This window comes from Caretta caretta, chromosome 3, assembly GCF_965140235.1.
Source record: "Caretta caretta isolate rCarCar2 chromosome 3, rCarCar1.hap1, whole genome shotgun sequence".
Lineage (NCBI taxonomy): Eukaryota > Metazoa > Chordata > Testudines > Cheloniidae > Caretta > Caretta caretta.
Window position 1 is genome coordinate 187,089,375 of NC_134208.1, and position 21,172 is coordinate 187,110,546.

Consider the following 21,172-nt stretch of genomic DNA (forward strand, 5'->3'; position numbering starts at 1 on the left):
GCGTTTTGAACCTGCACCTCCCCCTTGCAAGCCCCAGGAATTTTAAATCTCATTTCCTGCTTGCTGGCTTCCCAGGTGAGCATGACTGGCTACTGCACCAAACGTGCTCCCACTTGGATCACTGCTGAGCTGTTGGATCTGATTAGTATATGGGGAGAGGAGTCTGTTCAGTCACAGCTGAGACTGACCCGTAGGAATCGGGACAAATATGGGCAAATTTCTCGAGGCTTGTGTGAAAAGCGCTATGATCGGGACACACAGCAGTGCAGAGTGAAGACAAAGGAGCTGAGGCAGGTGTACCATAAAGTGTGGGAGGCAAACCATCGCTCTGATGGTACACTTAAGACCTGGCGCTTCTATAAGAAGCTGAATGCTATCCTCGGTGGTGACCCCACCTCCATCGCCGATAGCACCGTGGATACTTTGGAGGCAGCAGAAAAAGGGGGTAACCCAAAGGCTAAAATTCTGGATGAAGAAATGGAGCTAGAAGAGGATGTGGAGCTCCCAGCAGGGTCGCCTGTTGTGGCATGCAGCCAGGAACGTTTCTCCACTCCAGAAGTGCTCTACAGGGAGCAGAAAGCAGATGAGATGCCAGATAAGTTGCTGTGGCTTGTGTAGGGAATCAAAAAGTGGGAGGCAGGTAGTGTTTTATGTGAGCTGGACATTGCCCTGCGTAGCTAATCTGCATGGCCAAGCAGGGTGTTGATGGACATCAAGACCTGCAGGGAATCCTCCTGAGAGAGGCTCTGGAAAAGTTTCCAAGGTTTCCAAGATTAATTCTCTGCCGCAGATTCCAAGGGACTGCAGCCTTATTTCCCCCATTGTAGAAAACTGTACCATGCCATTTAGCAATCACTGAAGCTGGGACCAAAGTGGCACATAGCTGAGCTGCATATAGACTGGGATGAAAGCTGCAAGCATGCAGTAGTTGTGTCCTTGTTTCCCTGCTTACCCGCAGCAGCGAGATGTCAGCCAGCAGGTTGGCAGCCTGTGAAAAAGTGTGTGATGATTTTAGAATGAGTTCCCTGCAAATCTGCCCTGCAAGCCGTGACTGTTTTGTCCGAAAGCACAACCACCTTCCCCCCACTTCCGTCACTCACCATGATTGGGGTTCTCGCGGAGCTGTGTGCCTGCCTAAAGTCACCGAGAAAGTGATTGCTACTAGTTGCAAAAGGCCCTTGTTATGGAAATGTTTCAACCATTTGCTGGAATATAACAATCCCTCTTCCGTGCATTGTCCACAGCAGTGAAGACCTTGAGGAACACACCACGCACCCCTGCCACGTGGCTTCGGCAGACAAGGAAGAAGCCAAGCTGCAGCAAAGAAGACATGTTCAGGGAGGTGCTGCAGAGTGATGAGAGACAGACCAGGGAACGGAAAGAGTGCTGGGAAGCTGAATGTCAGGACAGAAAGGAGAATGCAGCATTTGCTAGGCAAGCGACAGAGCGGCTGATAGAAGTGAGGGAGGATCAGACAGAGCTGCTCAAGTCTTTGATACAGCTGCAGACTGAGCAGATCCGTGATCAACCTCCACTGCAGCACATGCACAATTCTTTGCCAACCCCACCCCCTCTATGCCCAGACGTTCCTTTTCACTTCACAGCACTCCTGAGTTTCCCCATCGCTCCACCCCCTCTCACAGCTTGGACAATGATAGCTGGAGCTACACACCATTGTGCGGTTTTACCCTTTTTAACAATAAATAAAGGCTAAGGTATTTAATGGTACAGCGTTTTTATTCTGTGTTCTACAAAAGCATATAGCAATCAATTCACTCTCGGGAAAAGGCTTCTAAAGCATTTTGTTGCATGGATCTCGGGCCCCAAAATTGTTCATGGATGCACCAGGGAAGCAACTCCAAAGCAGACATGTGTTAGTTCCCCTCATTGTCAAAGTGGTTCCTCAAAGCCTCTCTGATGTTAATAGCAGCCCTCTGGGCTCCTTGGACAACCCTAGCATCTAGCTATTCAAACGGTAAAGCCAAGTGAGAGAGGATGGATCCCGCACTTCTCTCCTATGCGCTGTTAACTGCCGCGAGGACATCGTGCATGGCAGCAGAGTTACTCGCAAAGTTACTGACAGAGAATGAATCACACACAACTGAGTGTGATATGGACAGCAGCAACTTATCAGTGCTTTTGGCATTCACAGAGCAGCTGCATACAGCAGATCGTCGCTTTTGGGCCAGGGAAACAAGCACTGATTGGTGGCATTGCATTGTCGTGCAGGTGTGGGATACAGAACTTTAGGATGCGTAAAGCAACCTTCCTGGAGCTATCTGCTGAGCTGGTACCCAGACCTGCGGCACAAGGACAGCAGAATGAGAGCTGCCCTTTTAGTAGAGAAGCATGTTGCAATGGCTGGGTGGAAGTTAGAGTCCATCCTCACTACAAGCTGTCAAGAACAGTATCCCTGATGAGGCTACGGCACACCTGGTGGCTGAGCTTTGTGACTTTGTCCTCACCCACAATCATTTTAGATTTGGGGACAACTTATACCTTCAAGTCAGCGGCACTGCTATGGGTACCCGCATGGCTCCACAGTATGCCAACATTTTTATGGCTGACTTAGAACAATGCTTCCTCAGCTCTTGTGCCCTAGTACCCCTCCTCTAGTTGTGTTACACTGATGACATCTTCATCATATGGACCCATGGGAAGGAGGCCCTTGAAGAATTCCACCTGGATTTCAACAATTTCCACCCCACCATCAACCTCAGCCTGGATCAGTCCACACAAGAGATCCACTTCTTGGACACTACAATGCAAATAAGTGATGGTCACATAACCACCACCCTATACTGGAAACCTACTGACCGCTATACTTACCTACATGCCTCCAGCTTCCATCCAGGACACATCACATGATCCATTGTCTACAGCCAGGCCCTAAGATACAACCAAATTTGCTCCAATCCCTCAGACAGAGACAAACACCTACCAGATCTTTCTCAAGCATTCTTAAAACTACAATACCCACCTGGGAAAGTGAGGAAACAGATTGACAGAGTGAGACAGGTACCCAGAAGTCACCTACTACAGGACAGGTCCAACAAGGAAAATAAAAGAACACCGCTGGCCATCACATACAGCCCCCAGCTAAAACCTCTCCAGCAATCATAAACGATCTACAACCTATCCTAGAAAACGATCCCTCACTCTCACAGACCTTGGAAGGCAGGCCAGTCCTTGCTTACAGACAGCCCCCCAACCTGAATCAAATACTCACCAGCAACTACACACCACACCACAGAAACACTATCCCAGGAACCAATCCCTGTAACCAACCTCGTTGCCTACTCTGTCCCCATATCTACTCTAGCGACACCATCAGAGGACCCAAACACATCAGCCACACCATCAGGGACTCATTCACCTGCACATCTACTAATGTGAAATATGCCATCATGTGCCAGCAATGCCCCTCTGCCATGTACATTGGCCAAACCTGACAGTCTCTATGTAACAGAATAAATGGACACAAATCAGACATCAGGAATGGTAACATACAAAAGCCTGTAAGAGAACACTTCAATTTCCCTGGACATTCAATAACAGATTTAAAAGTAGCTATCCTTCCACAAAAAAACTTCAAAAACAGACTTCAAAGAGAAACTGCAGAACTAAAATTTATTTGCAAATTTAACACCATTAATTTGGGCTTGAATAGGGACTGGGAGTGGCTGGCTCACTACAAAAGCAACTTTCCCTCTCCTGATATTGACACCTCCTCATCAATTATTGGGAGTGGACTACATCCACCCTAATTGAATTGGCCCTGTCAACACTGGTTCTCCACTTGTAAGGTAACTCCCTTCTCTTCATGTGTCAGTATATAATGCCTACATCTGTAATTTTCACTCCATGCATCTGAAGAAGTGGGGTTTTTTACCCACAAAAGCTTATGCCCAAATATACCCACAGTGCATTGCTCACAATGTTGACAATGGTGCCCCGAATGTAGACATGATCTGTCGACAGAGGGAGAAAATGTAGACTCGGTGACTTTGCTTTTGTCTATTTTTTCGTGTCGACATTAGTTTCATCGACAAAACTTGCCAGTGTAGACAAGCCCTCCAAAACCAGTTATTTTCTCCCTGTTGGTCACCTCCTAGTCCTTTGTTCTCCAGGCAGGGCCATGCTGAATTCACAAACCCCTTCTGAGAGGTGGGAAAAAGCTCCATTCTCTGGGATGTTGATTGCTAGCTGCGTTGGCTAGTCCTTTTAATGCTCCATTCAGTCCACTCAGACAGGTAGGCAACACTCACATACCTATGTTTTTTTGGTCTGCCCTGAAAGCAGACTTAATCCTCTTTCCCCCACATGGCAGCAAAGCAACATATAGGGGAAAAATGAAGCACACACAGGATTCATAAAAACTTTATGAAAAATTCCCACTTCATTACATTCATCCCCTCCAGACATCCTTCCCCATGACTGGCAACTCAGTATAGCTGTATCTGATCTCATGCAACCCACTGCAAGTCTCTCTTGTTTTTGTCTGGCAGACAGAAATCATGATACTTTTACTTGTCCAGATCGTACTCCAACTTGTCCTGGGCTTCTAGGCAACAAGATTTTTCACATCCTGATTCTTACACATAATGTTAACAAAATATAATGTAGCTTTCTCCAAGGGATGGAGAAAAGGAGGAAATGGAGCCTACAAGTCTATCTTTGAATGAGACTGTCATTGGGGGCTATTAAGCTATTAAGAGATCTGTTCCAGACAGAATAATAGGATGGCAGAAGGCTGGAAGAAGCCAGTTTGTTCCAACTTCTCTGCAAGAGTTGAGCTTTGGGGAATGCAGAACAAAGGAATCTGTTGTTGGTTGTGTGACACATAAACTTGATTAATTCACAGAGTACAAAAGAAGCTTGGGGCAGGAGAGAGGAAGAGAGTTAGCTGTGGGTGGAGTTCGGGGGGAGTGGGGGCTGTTAACTGAGGGACCAGCCAAGGAAGGCAAAAGCTAGCTGACCTAGAGGAAGGAAAGAGACTTCATGATTAGGAACAGAAGCCATGTGCAGTAGAGGAGACTCCTGGACTCCTCAGAGGACTCTGCCATAAACCCAAACTACCTCCAGAGTGGTGAGAAACTGAGGCAGAGAAATATGTGCAGGTGTCATTTTGTCTAGCTCTCATGCTATTTAAGAGTAATTATTTAAGAAACTATTTAAGAAAAGAAGAAATTATTTAAGAAAAATTATTTATTAAAAAGCCTATATGACTGCTCGCTTTCTACTATCACGTGTCTCTGAATAGCTAAACTGTAAACCCAGAGTTCCCATATGGTTGGAGTTGTTTTAGAAATAAAGCTATGATTATGTCACAGAAGTCACAGAATCCATGACATCCATTGACCTCAGTGACATTTTCTGCCACTGGGCTGGAGCTCCCAGCCCGCCTCCCTGCAGTTCCCAGCCCCCGCCCTGGTGGGAGGACCCTGCAGCTGCCCAGGCGCAGTGGGTGGGAGTGGACCCCCCTGAGTATCCAGCTGCCTTGCGGGGGTGAGGGGACCCCACAGCAGCCCAGTCCCCAGGGACAGGGGGACCCCAGAGTTCCCACTCCTTGCAGCAGTGGGGGGACCTGGGTCCCCCAGCAGCCGTGGGTGCTGAAACCGCCTCCCCATTTTGTCATGGATATTTTTGGACTTTTCTGTAGCTTAAGCACACCTTCTAAATAAGGATACGTTTTTATCACAGATACTTTTAGTAAAAGTCAGGGACAGGTCACAGGCTTACGTGAATTTTTGTCTATGACTTTTACTAAAAATATCCGTGACAAAAACGTTGCCTTATTTAGAAGGTGTGCTTAAGCTACTGAAAAGTCTGAGTGGTTAGCACTGGTCCTGGGGACATAGGGAAGATGGGTTGCATGGTCCCATTTATGTGAGCGGGTAACAGCCAAAGATGTGCTAGAGAGGTTGTGACGCTTCCCCTGGGTACCCAGGGTTGTGAGGCACTTCACCATCACCTGTGCTTAGCATGAGGAAGTCTTATCTGTCCCTGCTGTGGAACAGCTCCCTGAATCCATCAGCCTCTGGCAACTCAAGCACTGTTTTCCAGGCCTCAGTCTCTCCATACAGGTAGCAATAGGCTCATGACAACCCCCGAGTCCTCAGAGCATTCCCTGCAGTGTCCAGCCTCCTATCCACTGAACACTCACAGAATTGCCTGGCCTGCTGTTCCTAAAGGAACAGTGCACACCAACTTGTAAGATTCAACTCAGGACCATCACTTTGCTTAACACCTCAGCACTTAGACATTTATAGTGAAAACAAAAATACATTTATTATCAAAGAACAGAGATTTAAGTGACAGTAAGAATATCAGAAACAAATGATTACATACAAAACAAAATCATAACATGCTTTCTAGAGACAAAAAACTTAACTAACAAATTTTCCTCTTGTCTAAAGAAGCTTATCTCACACTAAGTTCTTTCCACCATTTTCAACCAAGCCTGGTTGAAACCCCTCTTTCATGAAGTAAAACCCGCAGTCCATTTACTTCGTAAATGAAGGATGACAGGGCGTCTTCTTTGCCCCCAAAGATACTTGTGCAAGCCTTTGATGTGTACCTAAAGACAGGGTCTCCCACCCCACTGCTTACTTTTCCTGTTACTTTTCTCCCTTAAAAGTTTTCACAATCCTTTATTAGCATTCAGTTCAGACTGGAGAGGATGCCCACTGTGAACTATACAATATTTAATTTACATGTAAACAGTCAGCTAGATAAATATTTCTTGTGTGACAGAAAACCTGTTTTTCACCTTTGCTGGTGATCAGTCCCTAGACCTAGACACAGACCTTACTAACATATCGTGTATATACACAGCTCCTTAAACAACATAGATTCATAGATTCATAGATATTTAGATCAGAAGGGACCATTATGATCATCTAGTCTGACCTCCTGCACAACGCAGGCCACAGAATTTCACCCACCACTCCTGCAAAAAACCTCACACCTATATCTGTGCTATTGAAGTCCTCAAATTGTAGTTTAAAGACTTCAAGGAGCAGAGAATCCTCCAGCAAGTGACCCATGCTCCATGCTACAGAGGAAGGTGAAAAACCTCCAGGGCCTCTTCCAATCTGCCCTAGAGGAAAATTCCTTCCCGACCCCAGATATGGCGATCAGCTAAACCCTGAGCATCTGTATATTCGTTTCACAATGATATTGATGACCAGGTTAAAATCAGTGTTACCTGCACAAAATTATCTGTAATCCCCCACACACTCTAGGAGCCCCCACCCTTACCCAGTTCCTAGGGCTCAAGGTGTAACCCTCTTAATTTACACACCCACTTTTACCCTTCTGTGGGCGCAGGCGCAACCTTACACTCTAGGGCACCCACCCTTACTCTGTTCCTAGGACTCAGGCATAACCCTGTCAATTTAAGTACCCTTACCCAATTCCGAGGGCTCAGGGTGTAATTTTCAGTGGATTTGCAGGACATTTTACCAGTGAAAGAGCCTTACACAGCAATATCCTTATCCTCTGTTTATTGACAATTACCAAGCAGAATACACATGCTAAGCATACAATGCTATGCTCACCAATCCTGATCAGGCAGGCGAACTTTCCCTGTTGGCCAGGCAAGGTCAGTGTTGTCTGGATTCTGGTTGCTGCACGTCACAGTTGTGCAGAGGACTCTTAGCAGCTCTGATCTTAACCTGTGTCTTGGAGGTGAGTAGTTCTTCTTTGATGTCTTTCTTTCTTATTAGTGGTCTTCTCGTCCATCCTCCCCATGGAAGGAAAAGGCCTGGGCAGAGACTGTCGAATTGTGGAAGTCAACGAATGGCTACGCAGGTGGTGTCGGAGAGAAGGCTTTGGATTCTTTGACCATGGGATGGTGTTCCAAGAAGGAGGAGTGCTAGGCAGAGACGGGCTCCATCTAATGAAGAGGGAAGAGCATCTTCGAAAGCAGGCTGGCTAACCTAGTGAGGAGGGCTTTAAACTAGGTTCACCGGGGGAAGAAGACCAAAGCCCTGAGGTAAGTGAGGAAGTGGGATGCCGGGAGGAAGCATGAGCAGGAGTGTGCGAGAGGGCAGGGCTCCTGCCTAATACTGAGAAAGAGGGATGATCAGCGAGTTATCTCAAGTGCCTATACACAAATGCAAGAAGCCTGGGAAACAAGCAGGGAGAACTGGAAGTCCTGGCACAGTCAAGGAATTATGATGTTATTGGAATAACAGAGACTTGGTGGGATAACTCACATGACTGGAGTACTGTCATGGATGGATATAAACTGTTCAGGAAGGACAGGCAGGGCAGAAAAGGTGGGGGAGTTGCATTGTATGTAAGGGAGCAGTATGACTGCTCAGAGCTCCGGTATGAAACTGCAGAAAAACCTGAGAGTCTCTGGATTAAGTTTAGAAGTGAGAGCAACAAGGGTGATGTCGTGGTGGGAGTCTGCTGTAGACCACCGGACCATGGGGATGAGGTGGACGAGGCTTTCTTCTGGCAACTCATGGAAGTTACTAGATCGCAGGCCCTGGTTCTCATGGTAGACTTCAATCACCCTGATATCTGCTGGGAGAGCAATACAGTGGTGCACAGAAAATCCAGGAAGTTTTTGGAAAGTGTAGGGGACAATTTTCTGGTGCAAGTGCTGGAGGAACCAGCTAGGGGCAGAGCTCTTCTTGACCTGCTGCTCACAAACAGAGAAGAATTAGTAGGGGAAGCAAAAGTGGATGGGAACCTGCGAGGCAGTGACCATGAGATAGTCGAGTTCAGGATCCTGACACAGGGAAGAAAGGAGAGAGCAGAATGCGGACCCTGGGCTTCAGAAAAGCAGACTTTGACTCCCTCAGGGAACTGATCGGCAGGATCCCCTAGGAGAATAACATGAAGGGGAAAGGAGTCCAGGAGAGCTGGCTGTATTTTAAAGAATCCTTATTGAGGTTACAGGGACAAACCATCCCGATGTGCAGAAAGAATAGTAAATATGGCAGGCGACCAGCTTGACTTAACAGTGAAATCCTTGCTGATCTTAAACACAAAAAAGAAGCTTACAAGAAGTGGAAGATTGGACAAATGACCAGGGAAGAGTATAAAAATATTGCTCGGGTATGCAGGAGTAAAATCAGGAAGGCCAAATCACACTTGGAGTTGCAGCTAGCAAGAGATGTTAAGAGTAACAAGAACGGTTTCTTCAGGTATTTTAGCAACAAGAAGAAAGTAAAGGAAAGTGTGGGCCCCTTACTGAATGAGGGAGACAACCTAGTGACAGAGGATGTGGAAAAAGCTAATGTACTGAATGCTTTTTTTGCCTCTGTCTTCACGAACAAGGTCAGCTCCCAGACTACTGCACTGGGCAGCACACCATGGGGAGGAGGTGACCAGCCCTCTGTGGAGAAAGAAGTGGTTCGGGACTATTTAGAAAAGCTGGACGCCCATGGGGCCGGATGCGTTGCATCCGAGAGTGCTAAAGGAGTTGGCGGATGTGATTGCAGAGCCATTGGCCATTATCTTTGAAAACTCCTGGCGATCAGGGGAAGTCCTGAACGACTGGAAAAAGGCTAATGTAGTGCCCATCTTTAAAAAAGGGAAGAAGGAAGATCCTGGGAACTACAGGTCAGTCAGACTCACATCAGTCCCTGGAAAAGTCATGGAGCAGGTCCTCAAGGAATCAATTCTGAAGCACTTAGAGGAGAGGAAAGTGATCAGGAACAGTCAGCATGGATTCACCAAGGGCAAGTCATGCCTGACTTATCTAATTGCCTTCTATGACGAGATAACTGGCTCTGTAGATGAGGGGAAAGCAGTGGACGTGTTGTTCCTTGACTTTAGCAAAGCTTTTGACACGGTCTCCCACAGTATTCTTGCCAGCAAGTTAAAGAAGTATGGGCTGGATGAATGGACTATAAGGTGGATAGAAAGTTGGCTAGATTGTTGGGCTCAACGGGTAGTGATCAATGTCTCCATGTCTAGTTGGCAGCTGGTATCAAGTGGAGTGCCCCAAGGGTTGGTCCTCGGGCCGGTTTTGTTCAATATCTTCATAAATGATCTGGAGGATGGTGTGGATTGCATCCTCAGCAAGTTTGCAGATGACACTAAACTGGGAGGAGAGGTAGATACGCTGGAGGTTAGGGATAGGATACAGAAGGACCTAGACAAATTAGAAGTATTGGGCCAAAAAAAATCTGATGAGGTTCAACAAGGACAAGTGCAGAGTCCTGCACTTAGGATGGAAGAATCCCATGCACCGCTACAGACTAGGGACCGAATAGCTAGGCAGCAGTTCTGCAGAAAAGGACCTAGGGGTTACAGTGGACGAGAAGCTGGGTATGAGTCAACAGTGTGCCGTTGTTGCCAAGAAGGCCAATGGCATTTTGAGATGTATAAGTAGGGGCATTGCCAGCAGATCGAGGGACGTGATCATTCCCCTCTATTCGACACTGGTGAGGCCTCATCTGGAGTACTGTGTCCAGTTTTGGGCCCCACACTACAAGAAGGATGTGGAGAAATTGGAGAGAGTCCAGCGAAGGGCAACAAAAATGATTAGGGGTCTGGAACACATGACTTATGAGGTGAGGTTGAGGGAACTGGGATTGTTTAGTCTGAGAAGAATGAGGGGGGATTTGATAGCTGCTTTCAACTACCTGAAAGGGGTTCCAAAGAGGATGGATCTAGACTGTTCTCAGTGGTAGCAGATGACAGAACAAGGAGTAATGGTCTCAAGTTGCAGTGGGGGAGGTTTAGGTTGGATATTAGAAAAAACTTTTTCACTGGGAGGGTGGTGAAACACTGGAATGGGTTATCTAGGGAGGTGGTGGAGTCGCCTTCCTTAGAAGTTTTTAAGGTCAGGCTTGACAAAGCCCTGTCTGGGATGATTTAGTTGGGGATTGGTCCTGCTTTGAGCAGGGGGTTGGACTAGATGACCTCCTGAGGTCCCTTCCAACCCTGATATTCTATGATTCTATGAATATGGCTACAGACAAAGGCCTTATCCTTACACAGGCTTTGATAAGAGACCTCACATGGCATTCTTTGGGGAGCTCAAATGTACATATCAGACTCCGGAGATCCCTGCCCCTATGCACCCACTCTTTGCCTCTTGCCAGTTGGCACTAAGAGGTTTCTGGGTCACAAAGGCTAAATGAAAAAACAGTGCTGCAGCGTACTCAGACCTAGAGTGGGACACAAACAACAGACTGGTGAGAGTCCAACAATAGAAGATTTACCAAGAACTGTGTGTAAACACATAGTAAAGTTAAAATAATGAAGAAAAAGGTTGATGCAAGAGAGAAGGAGAAGAAAAGATACAAAAAGATGGCAGAAACAAAAGGTATCACACAGTAAGGAGAGTTTCTTACCTGGATGTGGGTTCCCTCTCATGCACAGTCCTCTGCCCATCTCATCAGAAGGCCTTTGTGAAATCCAGGATCATTTCTATTGTGATGCTGCAAATGGACAACCAGAGTGCAATACCTAACCCTGAGGCTGACCGCAAAGGATCTGCAGGACATCCAAGGCTTGTTGATGTTGTATGGGTTCTAAGGGGTTTGCCTATCTACAGACATGGAATGACTGCTTCTATTGAGAGGACAGTAGATCACAGTGACAAATATATCTGAAGTGGGGCATTAGTTGGGTTGCAGGTGGATGTGGTTCGAGAGAGGCTGGTGGGACTAGACTGAAACAAAATGTCTTTCAATGGGTGTTGCTGACTGTTGCCAGCTCTAAGTGCTACTATGTGTTAGTCCTCTGGCTGCATTAAGAGTTTTGATTTGTAGATAGTGTGGGTTTGGCTCACTCTTTTGGATACCCCTGATGTTACAATAGAATACCCATAATATTATACCTTTCTCCAGTGTTGGCCACTGTCTGCCATATTGATGTAGAAAATGTGAAAAGGATATATATAATATATATAAAGTAAAGATGACTACAAACTGTAACAAAAATATCTTATTCAGTAGGGCCTAACTCTTGCTTTCATTTAAGACAATAAGACTCCCACTAACTAATGTGAGCAATATTTAACCCATAAGCATGTACAGACTCCACTGTGCAAATTTAAATAATATAAACATATTTAGTATACTTCAGCCAGGACACAAAAAGCAGACAATGTGAGTGCTCCTCCTTTGATCATTTGGCTGGATAGTTTAGCTAGATGTTAAACTAAGGGCAGGTCTACGCTTAAAATGCTCCATCGGCACAACTACACTGATAAAGTACTTAAGTGAAGACAATCCTATGTCGATGGGAAAGCTTTCCTGTCTGTGTAGTTAATTTACCTTCCCAAGAGATGGTGGCTTTGTCGGCGGGAGAAGCTCTCCCGTTGACATAGCACTGTTTACACAGGGGTTAAGTTCAGTATAACTATATCGCTCAGAGGTATTGCCTTTTCACACCCCATAGCAACATAGCTATACTGCTATATGTCTGTAGCATAGACCTGGCCTAATTCAGTTTTCTCAGCAGAGTCTTCCATTCCTGAAATGGTTTCTTCTGGGACCAGTTATTTAGCATGCAACATCTGACAGCATAACAGTTACGAGCCTTACAAAATTCTACTTTTTCTCACTTGCCTATTAGTTTTTTCATCATTTGAAATGTGGGCAGATAGATTTGTCTCTGATTATTTTGCCAGGTTTAGTTATGTTAATCTCTGTGTAATATCAACATAATAGGGTTGGATGGAACTTTGTTTCCAGTTTTAAAGGAATTCAGCTTTTCAATCTGTTACTTATTTGAGGGCTTTGATTAATGTCCCCTATATAATGGCTACTTATCAACACTGTAGTCATTGTTGGGTAGCTTGCATCAAGGTTGTCAATTCTGACCTTTCACAATGTGCTGTGGTAAAAAAAGCCATTTATAATTAAAATTCATTAGACGGATTTTAGGCAACACGGTAGAGACAGAACATATCTCCCTATAGTTACTTGATGTCCTCCTGTGTACGCCTACTTGCACACAGCCATTCTCATGAAAATTCTGGAACAGCATGGGAAAGTAGCACAGTACTGGGGTCAGAGGTCAATTCATTTATATGAACCAGATTTTCCAGATGATCTCCATCTCCGCTTTTGTAATTTCTCCCAAAAGCATAAAAATGGGTATTCTAAAGTCCAAGAAGTTATATTGGTTAAACTAATATGCAATATAAGAAAACTCTCTTTAAAAAAATCATCTCATGGGTAACCTGGGGACAGCTGATTGCTGCTACTCTGCCACAGCATTTGTGAAATCAGGATGCAAACAGGTCTCAGAGCTCTGGGAAGAGGTAAACAGGACATCAGAGTATTTGGGGCCCAGGCCTGTCTCTATAATTCTGGGAATGTTTGCACTAGCCTCTAGCTACCACACAGAGACACCTCTCCCCACAGTAATGACCTGCTGTGGCTCACCTCTTCACTGGGTACAGTGCACTGGTCCATTGCATGCCGTACTATACCAACATGCTGGGGGTTGCCTGGTGTAATTACCCTGCTGCAGCTCCCTCGGCCAGGTGCTCAGGGATTGTTCAAGCCAGCGGCAGAAGAGCCTGTAAGGACAGGGGGAAACCCCTGGCCCGGGAAGCGAGGGCCGCTGCGGAGCTCCAGGGGCAGAACTTTCGGAGAAAGCAGGGCGGCCCACCCTCGCATGGCTGTTCTTACAGTCCAGGAGCAGCACCAGGACCAGAACGGCCCACGGGGTCAACTCTCCTCCGCTCCCGCGCGCCCCCAGCGCCAGCGCGTGGCCTCGCAGCCAGAGACCGCTCTGGCTGCTTCCAGTGCGCTCCTGGTCCTGAGGCGCGGCCCCGCCCAACGTTCTGTCCGCCGGCGCCTGTGTCTCACCTGGACCGTGCCACAGTGACGCTGCTGTCGCGCGCGACGGGATCGAACGCTCAGCGGAGCGCGCGCTCCCTGTGTGACGACCGCTGCGACAGTGACCTAACGAAGCCCCAACCGCCGCCGTAACTCTACCCGGGCCTTCCTGTGTTCCCCCGGAGCTTGTGCGAGGGCAGTCGGCGGCGGCCCAGACTCGCCCCGATGGCGGCGGAGGGCGAGGCGGACGTGGAGTGGGTGGTTGACAGCATCGCCGGCTTCCTGCGCGGGCCTGCCTGGTCCATCCCCATCCTGGAGTTCATGGAGCAGAAGTGCGCGGGTGAGAGGCAGGGGGCGGGGACCCTCCCGGGGCTGGAGCGGCAGAGCCTCCCTCCTTCCCCTCAAAAAGCGCTGTGGCAGGGGCTCACTGGGGAGAAGGGCGTTGCTAGGCCCGTTGAGAGACATTCGGGCCCCGGCTCATCGTGCGCGCTGCCCCCCTTTCTGTTTATTGAGAGAGAAGCTAAAGCGGTCTCGGGGACCCTGAGCTGAGGGTACCGTTGTGCCCCTCCCCTAGATCCTTCTCGTCGGCGCCGGCTTGCACCCTAGAAAGCGAGGGCAGGTGCATCTACGGCCCCCTGTTCCAGGCCTAGATTCCCCTTCTGGATTTAGCATGGAGAAGCTGGACTTTACAACCCATTACCTCTGCTGGAGCAGGGCTGGGGATGCTGCTTCCAAGCCTCTGTGAAGACATTGCCCTGTAAATAAAGCTTTTATAACTTCTCTGGAGCGCGGGACCTCTCGGCCCGCAGTAGCAGCGCCAGCTCCCCCAAGCGCAGTCACCACGGCTACTCGGGGCGTGGCCTCTCTGCCGCGGCTGGTTACAAGGCCGCCGGTTAGTGCCCTGGGATCTGGCCTGCAAATGTGCCGGACTCGTTCCGTGGGGGCGAGACCTGCCTGCGTGTCAGGCACCATCCTTCTCCCAAGGGCTTCTCAGAAAGCATTAAGCTGGTCCTTAGATCTGTGCTCTGCTAGTCTTACTTTCTAGTGACTCAGTGCTGTGCCTCCAACAGGGGATAGATTTCAGAGTAGCAGCTGTGTTAGTCTGTATTCACAAAAAGAAAAGGAGTACTTGTTGCACCCTAGAGACTAACAAATTTATTTGAGGATCTGATGAAGTGAGCTGTAGCTCATGAAAGCTTATGCTCAACACGGGATAGTATCAAATAAAGATGGAAATTTTAAGTGTCCCATGGAGACATACTTAGTGAAGTTCTTCATTGTAAAGCTTAGAACGGTCTTGACATTTATGAAAGGTCAATGGAGTTGCTTTAATAATTGATAATTAGCAGGACTTTTAATTGTGCATGTTAGAGTCAGGAGTTCATGAAAGTAGTTTGGCAGGAGTTAAGATTTTTGGGACTGTTACAGACACTAAAGAAAGGTTTTATTACTCTTTGCAGGTTTTACATTATTAACAAATGCATTAAAGCATTTTATATTTATTGTTTTGCTCTTGGAAAATGTAATTTCCAGTAATTGACAGATAATTTACTGATTCAGTACAAGGAATGAACAGGTCATTTACTGTCTAGTAAATGACTTCTAGAAATGCTAATTATTATTAATTATTATTCAAAATTTTCTTTAATCTAAAGTTTATATAAATAAGTGATTGTGTGGTATAAAGATTTTAGTGGTATGGTATTGCTTTGAGGGTGAACACTTCTCACAAAGCAATCACTTTTCTGACCTGTCAGTCCTCATCCTTAAAGAAAATCTGCATAACAGTTTCAGAAGGTGAGCCTGGAAGCTTAAATTCATTCCTCTGCTAGACACTAAGGCTATGTCTACACTAGAGACCTTACAGCGGCACAGATGTACCGATGCAGCTGCACCGATATAAGATCTCTCTTGCAGCCGCTCTGTGCCAATGGGAGAGAGCTGTCCCATCAACATAATTAAACCACCCCCAATGAGAGGCAGTAGCTGTGCATACTACTACTTATGCCAGCGAAACTTACATTGCTTGCGGTGTGTTTTTTTTTCACACCACCTAGCGATATAAGTTTTGCCGACATAAGTGGTAGTGTAGACATGGCTTAAAAATCAAGGACTTTGAACAGAGATACTGGATTTGTGGTTTATTACAACAGTCTGTAACCTGCTAACCCCCTCTTTTTGTCCTATGACTTCAGAGGTGTTAATGGGCCACTCTGCCTTGAATGTATGTGCTAACTACATATGCTGAACAATCTGTTCCACCTTGCATGTTGCTGTGACAGAGGGAGTACCTTTCCCATACCTGAAGAAGAGCTCTGTGTGGTTTGAAAGCTTGTACCTCCGCCCTGAATTTCTCCATCAGTGCCCCAGTGGTCAACTAGTTACATGAAGTGTTGCCAATTTAGTATTTGGTTGGAAATTTGAATTGAAATTGAAACATTAATACACACTTTAAAAGCACATACAGTATATGATAAAATACTTGTACCTGAAAAAGCATAATAGGTTTGAAAATATGAACAAAGATTAGCTTCCTCACACAGCTGTTGTTTTTTATGACAATGGCAGTGTATTCTTTTTGGCAATGTTGGCTAACCTAATAATTTCAAATTGTGATTTGTAAGCAAATTGTGAGCTCTCCCCTGATAGCTAGTGATGAGCCAAGGGGTGGAGAGGGAAGGCTTCAGGACCAGACTGAACATAAGAACGGCCATACTGGTATGACAGGTTCGGTAACAGAGACCCCCTTGGGACGGTCACCTGACGTGCTGAGATTACCCCTGAGCCCATTTTCCCTGCCAGTTTGGGACTCCAGAACCCTGCTTTGTTGAGTCAGACATGCTAGCCTGCTGCAACACAGATCCAGTTCTGGTCCATGCCCCCAAAGCTACAGACTTTGACTAAAGACTGTTCAGCAGGTCACCTATCTCCAGCACCCAGACACCCAGTTTCCAATGGGATCTAAACCCCAAATAAATCCGTTTTACTCTGTATAAAGCTTATACAGGGTAAACTCATAAATTGTCCACCCTGTATAACACTGATAGAGAGAGATGCACAGGTGTTTGCTCCCCCAGGTATTAATCACTTACTCAGGGTTTACTAATAAACAAAAGTGATTTTATTAAATATAAAAAGTAGGATTTAAGTGGTTTCAAGTAATAACAGACAGAACAAAGTCAGTTACCAAGCAAAATAAAGCAAAAACATGCAAGTCTAAGCCTAATGCATTAAGAAACTGATTACAGGTAAAATCTTACCCTCAGAGATGTTCCAATAAGTTTCTTTCACAGACTAGACGCCTTCCTGGTCAGGGCCCAATCTTTTCCCCAGTACAGTCCTTGTTAGTTCCAGCAGACATCTTAGGTGGAAAACAGGTGTGTTCTCATGACTGGCAGCCTCTTTGTTCTGTTCCACCCCCTTTTATAGCTTTGGCACAAGGCGGGAATCTTTTGTCTCTCTGGGTCCCTACCCCTCCTTCTAAATGGAAAAGTACCAGATTTAAGATGGATTCCAGTATCAGGTGACATGGTCCCATGTCACTGTAACACCTCATTTTTCATTTCCCACGGGTTGGCCTGCCCGCACCCAGGAAGGTTTGCAAGTAAATAGACCATTTACAACCAATTGTCCTAGTCAATGGGAGCCATCAAGCTTCTAAACCACCATTAATGGCCCACACTTTGCATAATTACAATAGGACCTCAGAGTTATACTTCATATTTCTGCTTTCAGATACAAGAATGATACATGCATACAAATAGGAGGAATATATTCAGTAGATTATAAGCTTTGTAATGATACCTTACAAGAGACCTTTTGCATAAGCATATTCCAGTTACATTATATTCACACTCATAAGCATATTTCCGTAAAACATTATGGAGTGCAGCGTCACAACTGGGTCAGACCAAAGGTACATCTAGCCCAGTATCCTGTCTTCCGACAGTGGCCAATGCCAGGTGCCCCAGAGGGAATGAACAGAACAGGCAGTCATCAAGTGATCCATCCCCTGTCTCCCATTCCCAGCTTCTGGCAAACAGAGGCTAGGGACACCATCCCTGCCCATCCTGGCTAATAGCCATGGATGGACCTATCCTCCATAAATTTATCTAGGTCGTTTTTGAACCCTGTTATAATCTTGGCCTTCACAATATCCTCTGTTAAGGAGTTCCACAGGTTGACTGTGCACTGTGTGAAGAAATATTTCCTTTTGTTTGTTTTAAACCTGCTGCCTATTCATTTCATTTGGTGACCCCTAGTTCTTATGTTATGAGAAGGGGTAAATACCACTTCCTTGTTTACTTTCTCCACACCAGTCATGATGCTATAGACCTCTATCATATCCTCCCTTAGTTGTCTCTTGTCCAAGCTAAAAAGTCCCAGTCTTATTAATCTCTCCTCATACAGAAGACATTCCATACCCCTAGTCATTTTTGTTGCCCTTTTCTGTACCATTTCCAATTCCAATATATCATTTTTGAGATGGGGTGACCAAATCTGCTTGCAGTATTCAAGATGTGGGCATACCATGGATTGATATAGAGGCGGTATGATATTTTCTGTCTTATTATCTATCCCTTTGTTAATGATTCCCAACATTCTGTTTGCTTTTTTGACTGCCGCTGCACATTGAGTGCATGTTTTCAGAGAACTATCCTCAATGACGCCAAGGTTTCTTTGTAGAGTGGTAACAGCTAATTTAGACCACATCATTTTATACATATAGTTGGGATTATGTTTTCCAGTGTGCATTTGTGTATTTACATACAAACACCTACTGTGCCTAGATATCTATCAGACAGAGCTGTGTTGCTCAAGTGATCCCAGTAGAGAGAAAGATGGAGCATGGGGGATGTGCTTTGCTTGGTGGTGTGGGCTCTGCCTAAGAGTCACAGGCATTATTTCTTTTGCCCCCTCCCCAATTGAAAGATAGAGCTGATTAGGCTCCATAGTCTTTTGTTTTTTTAAGTGTTCAGTAGAGCTGAAATCACTGATGATCAGGTCTAAGTGCTTAGACCTGCTGCAGGACAGTGTTTCTGTGGAAGAGGCTGCCCAGCCTGCACTAGCAGTGAGGTTCTCCCACTGAGAGCTGAAATCACTGAGAGCTGGGTTCAACCTCAAGAGACCAACTCACAAAGGTCACAGTGGCAGGTGGCAGCAGAAGATGATGGCTCAGAGCCATCAATGATGGAGTGGTGGCACGACAAACAGTGGTGGGCAGAGCAAGTGGCTGGTGTGAGTGGCGAGCAGCTGGAGGAATTGGCAAGGTGCCTTCTCCCTCGTATCCCCCAGCGTGGGAGATGAATTCATATGAAAGCACCTCTGAACTTAGGGTCTCCAATGAGCAAGGACAAGAGCTATGAGTGGCGTGTGTTGGAGGGAAAAGGGAGGGGCACTTGAAAGGGATATTTGTTTGTTGGACTATGTGTTAGTGACTTTGCTCCAGAGTGCTAGATTTGTGACTCGGAAAGGTATATAAATATACATTTCCTAGTAGGCCAAGATTTTTAAAATGCATTATTTTCCGAGGTCATTATCTCACATCATCGCTATCTTAAGAAGTTGTTATCTTGGGGAGTTTCTGTACTAAATATTTTTATTATTATATTCTAATACATTTTTTCATAAGATCTGCCATATTGGGTCAGACCAATGGTCCACCTAGCCCGGTATCCTGTCTTCCGACAGTTGCCAATGCCAGGTGCTTCAAAGGGAATGAACTGAACTGGCAATCATTGAGTGATCCATCCCCTATTGTCCACTCCTGCCTCCTGGTGAACAGAGACTAGGACTCTCAGAGCATGATGTTGCATCCCTGCCCATCCTGGCTAATAGCCATTGATGGACTTATCCTCCATGAACTTATCTAGTTCTTTTTTGAACCCTGCTATAGTTCTGGCCTTCACAACATCACCTAGCAAAAAGTTCCATAGGTTGACTGTGCGTTGTGTGAAGAATTACTTCCTTTTGTTTGTTTTAAAGTTGCTGCCTATTAATTTTATTGGGTGACTCCTAGTTCTTGTGTTAAGTGAAGGGGTAAGTGACTTTTCCTTATACACTTTCTCCATATCAGTCGAGATTTTATAGTCTGCTGTTGTATCCCCTCTTAGTCGTTTCTTTTCCAAGCTGAAAATCCCAGTCTTTTTAATCTCTCCTCATATGGAATCTGTTCCATACCCCTAATCATTTTAGTTGCCCTTCTTTGTATCTTTTTGAATTCCAATATATCTTTTTTGTGATGGGGTGGCCAGAACTGCATACAGTATTCAAGATGTGGGAGTATGATGGATTTATGTAGTAAAAGTGGAGGAGTTTGGTTTGCCAAACCAATCAGCAAAGCCAATACTGACAACCTACATGGAAAGGGTGCAAAACATCACGCCTCTGGATTGAATGGCCAGGCAGAAAACCTTATGAACCAGTCTATTTAAGCAAGAGATACCACACTGTACAAACTGGAGGCCAATGTTAAGTGCATTGTCACTTGTTAATCCTTAAATTGAACACTGATTCTGAATAAGACCAGCAAATGGTCACTATCTTTCTGCAAGAAACTTAACTGATTGGTTAGAAGCATGTGGTGCAACAGTGAAAGACTCAGCAGTTGAAAAATTGAAGAACTCTTTCACCACATCCAAAATATGTGAGTACATGGCTGATGAATGCACCAGTGCAAATGGGCATCAAGTATTATAACACACACAGTGATTTCTTGATGTCAGTGCTGGGCCAATAGATGCACTTCTAGATGTTCAGGTTCCAGGAGACACACTGGCTGCATCTGGGACAACCCACCTCTTAGAAGAGTTAAATGCTTGTAAATTGAACCCCAAACAGATGGCTGCTTGTGTATTTGATGGAGCTGCAAACTTCTCTGGAGGACACAGTGGAGTGCAAATTTGCTTATAGAAAAGCGTAACCTTAATGTCTCCTATACATATTGCAGAGGCCATCTACTCCAACTAGCAGTGGTCCGAGTTGCAGAATCTTCAAAAGACATTAAAAAGGCCATATATTTACTTGGTTATACTCTTTTTTTCAGCAAGAGTCCAAAAGGAGTAACATCTTGGAAAAAATAGCAGATATACTGGGACTGAAGTTGAAATTAGTCCAACCTGGAAAAATCCACTGGCTTTCTCTTGAACGACCCTTGGCTGTTGTCTTAAAGTTACTGCAACTGTTATTATTGGCTTTGGAAAGTATCTACTGAGATGGGACCAATCTAAGTAGTGAGACTGGTGGACTATTTTGCTACTAAGTTCAGAGAAAACTTTAGCCATTCTCTCTCTTGTAAGTCTACTTGGGTCATTAAACAATGTCATCTGCTACAATACTAGAAGATCTTTGTCCAGTAATAGATGCTACACTTGGGTCAATCAGAGAGCTATCCATTGAAAATGTAC

At 45.6% G+C, this 21,172-nt stretch overlaps 1 protein-coding gene and 1 long non-coding RNA gene across 3 annotated transcripts in view; one reads left to right on the forward strand and one right to left on the reverse strand.

Moving 5' to 3' along the window:
• The window catches only part of LOC142071641 (uncharacterized), a 74,751-nt gene extending 61,028 nt beyond the window's left edge, over window positions 1–13,723 (reverse strand). For both annotated transcript variants that reach the window (XR_012667795.1, XR_012667796.1), the window contains exon 1: window positions 13,368–13,723. This is a non-coding gene — a long non-coding RNA (uncharacterized LOC142071641). The remainder of the gene's footprint in view (window positions 1–13,367) is intronic.
• The window catches only part of CFAP36 (cilia and flagella associated protein 36), a 99,173-nt gene continuing 91,401 nt past the window's right edge, over window positions 13,401–21,172 (forward strand). Inside the window, 3 exon segments of the mRNA XM_048842840.2 lie at window positions 13,401–13,522; window positions 13,524–13,627; window positions 13,630–14,106. Of these exon segments, the coding sequence (XP_048698797.1) occupies window positions 13,401–13,522; window positions 13,524–13,627; window positions 13,630–14,106 (703 nt within the window).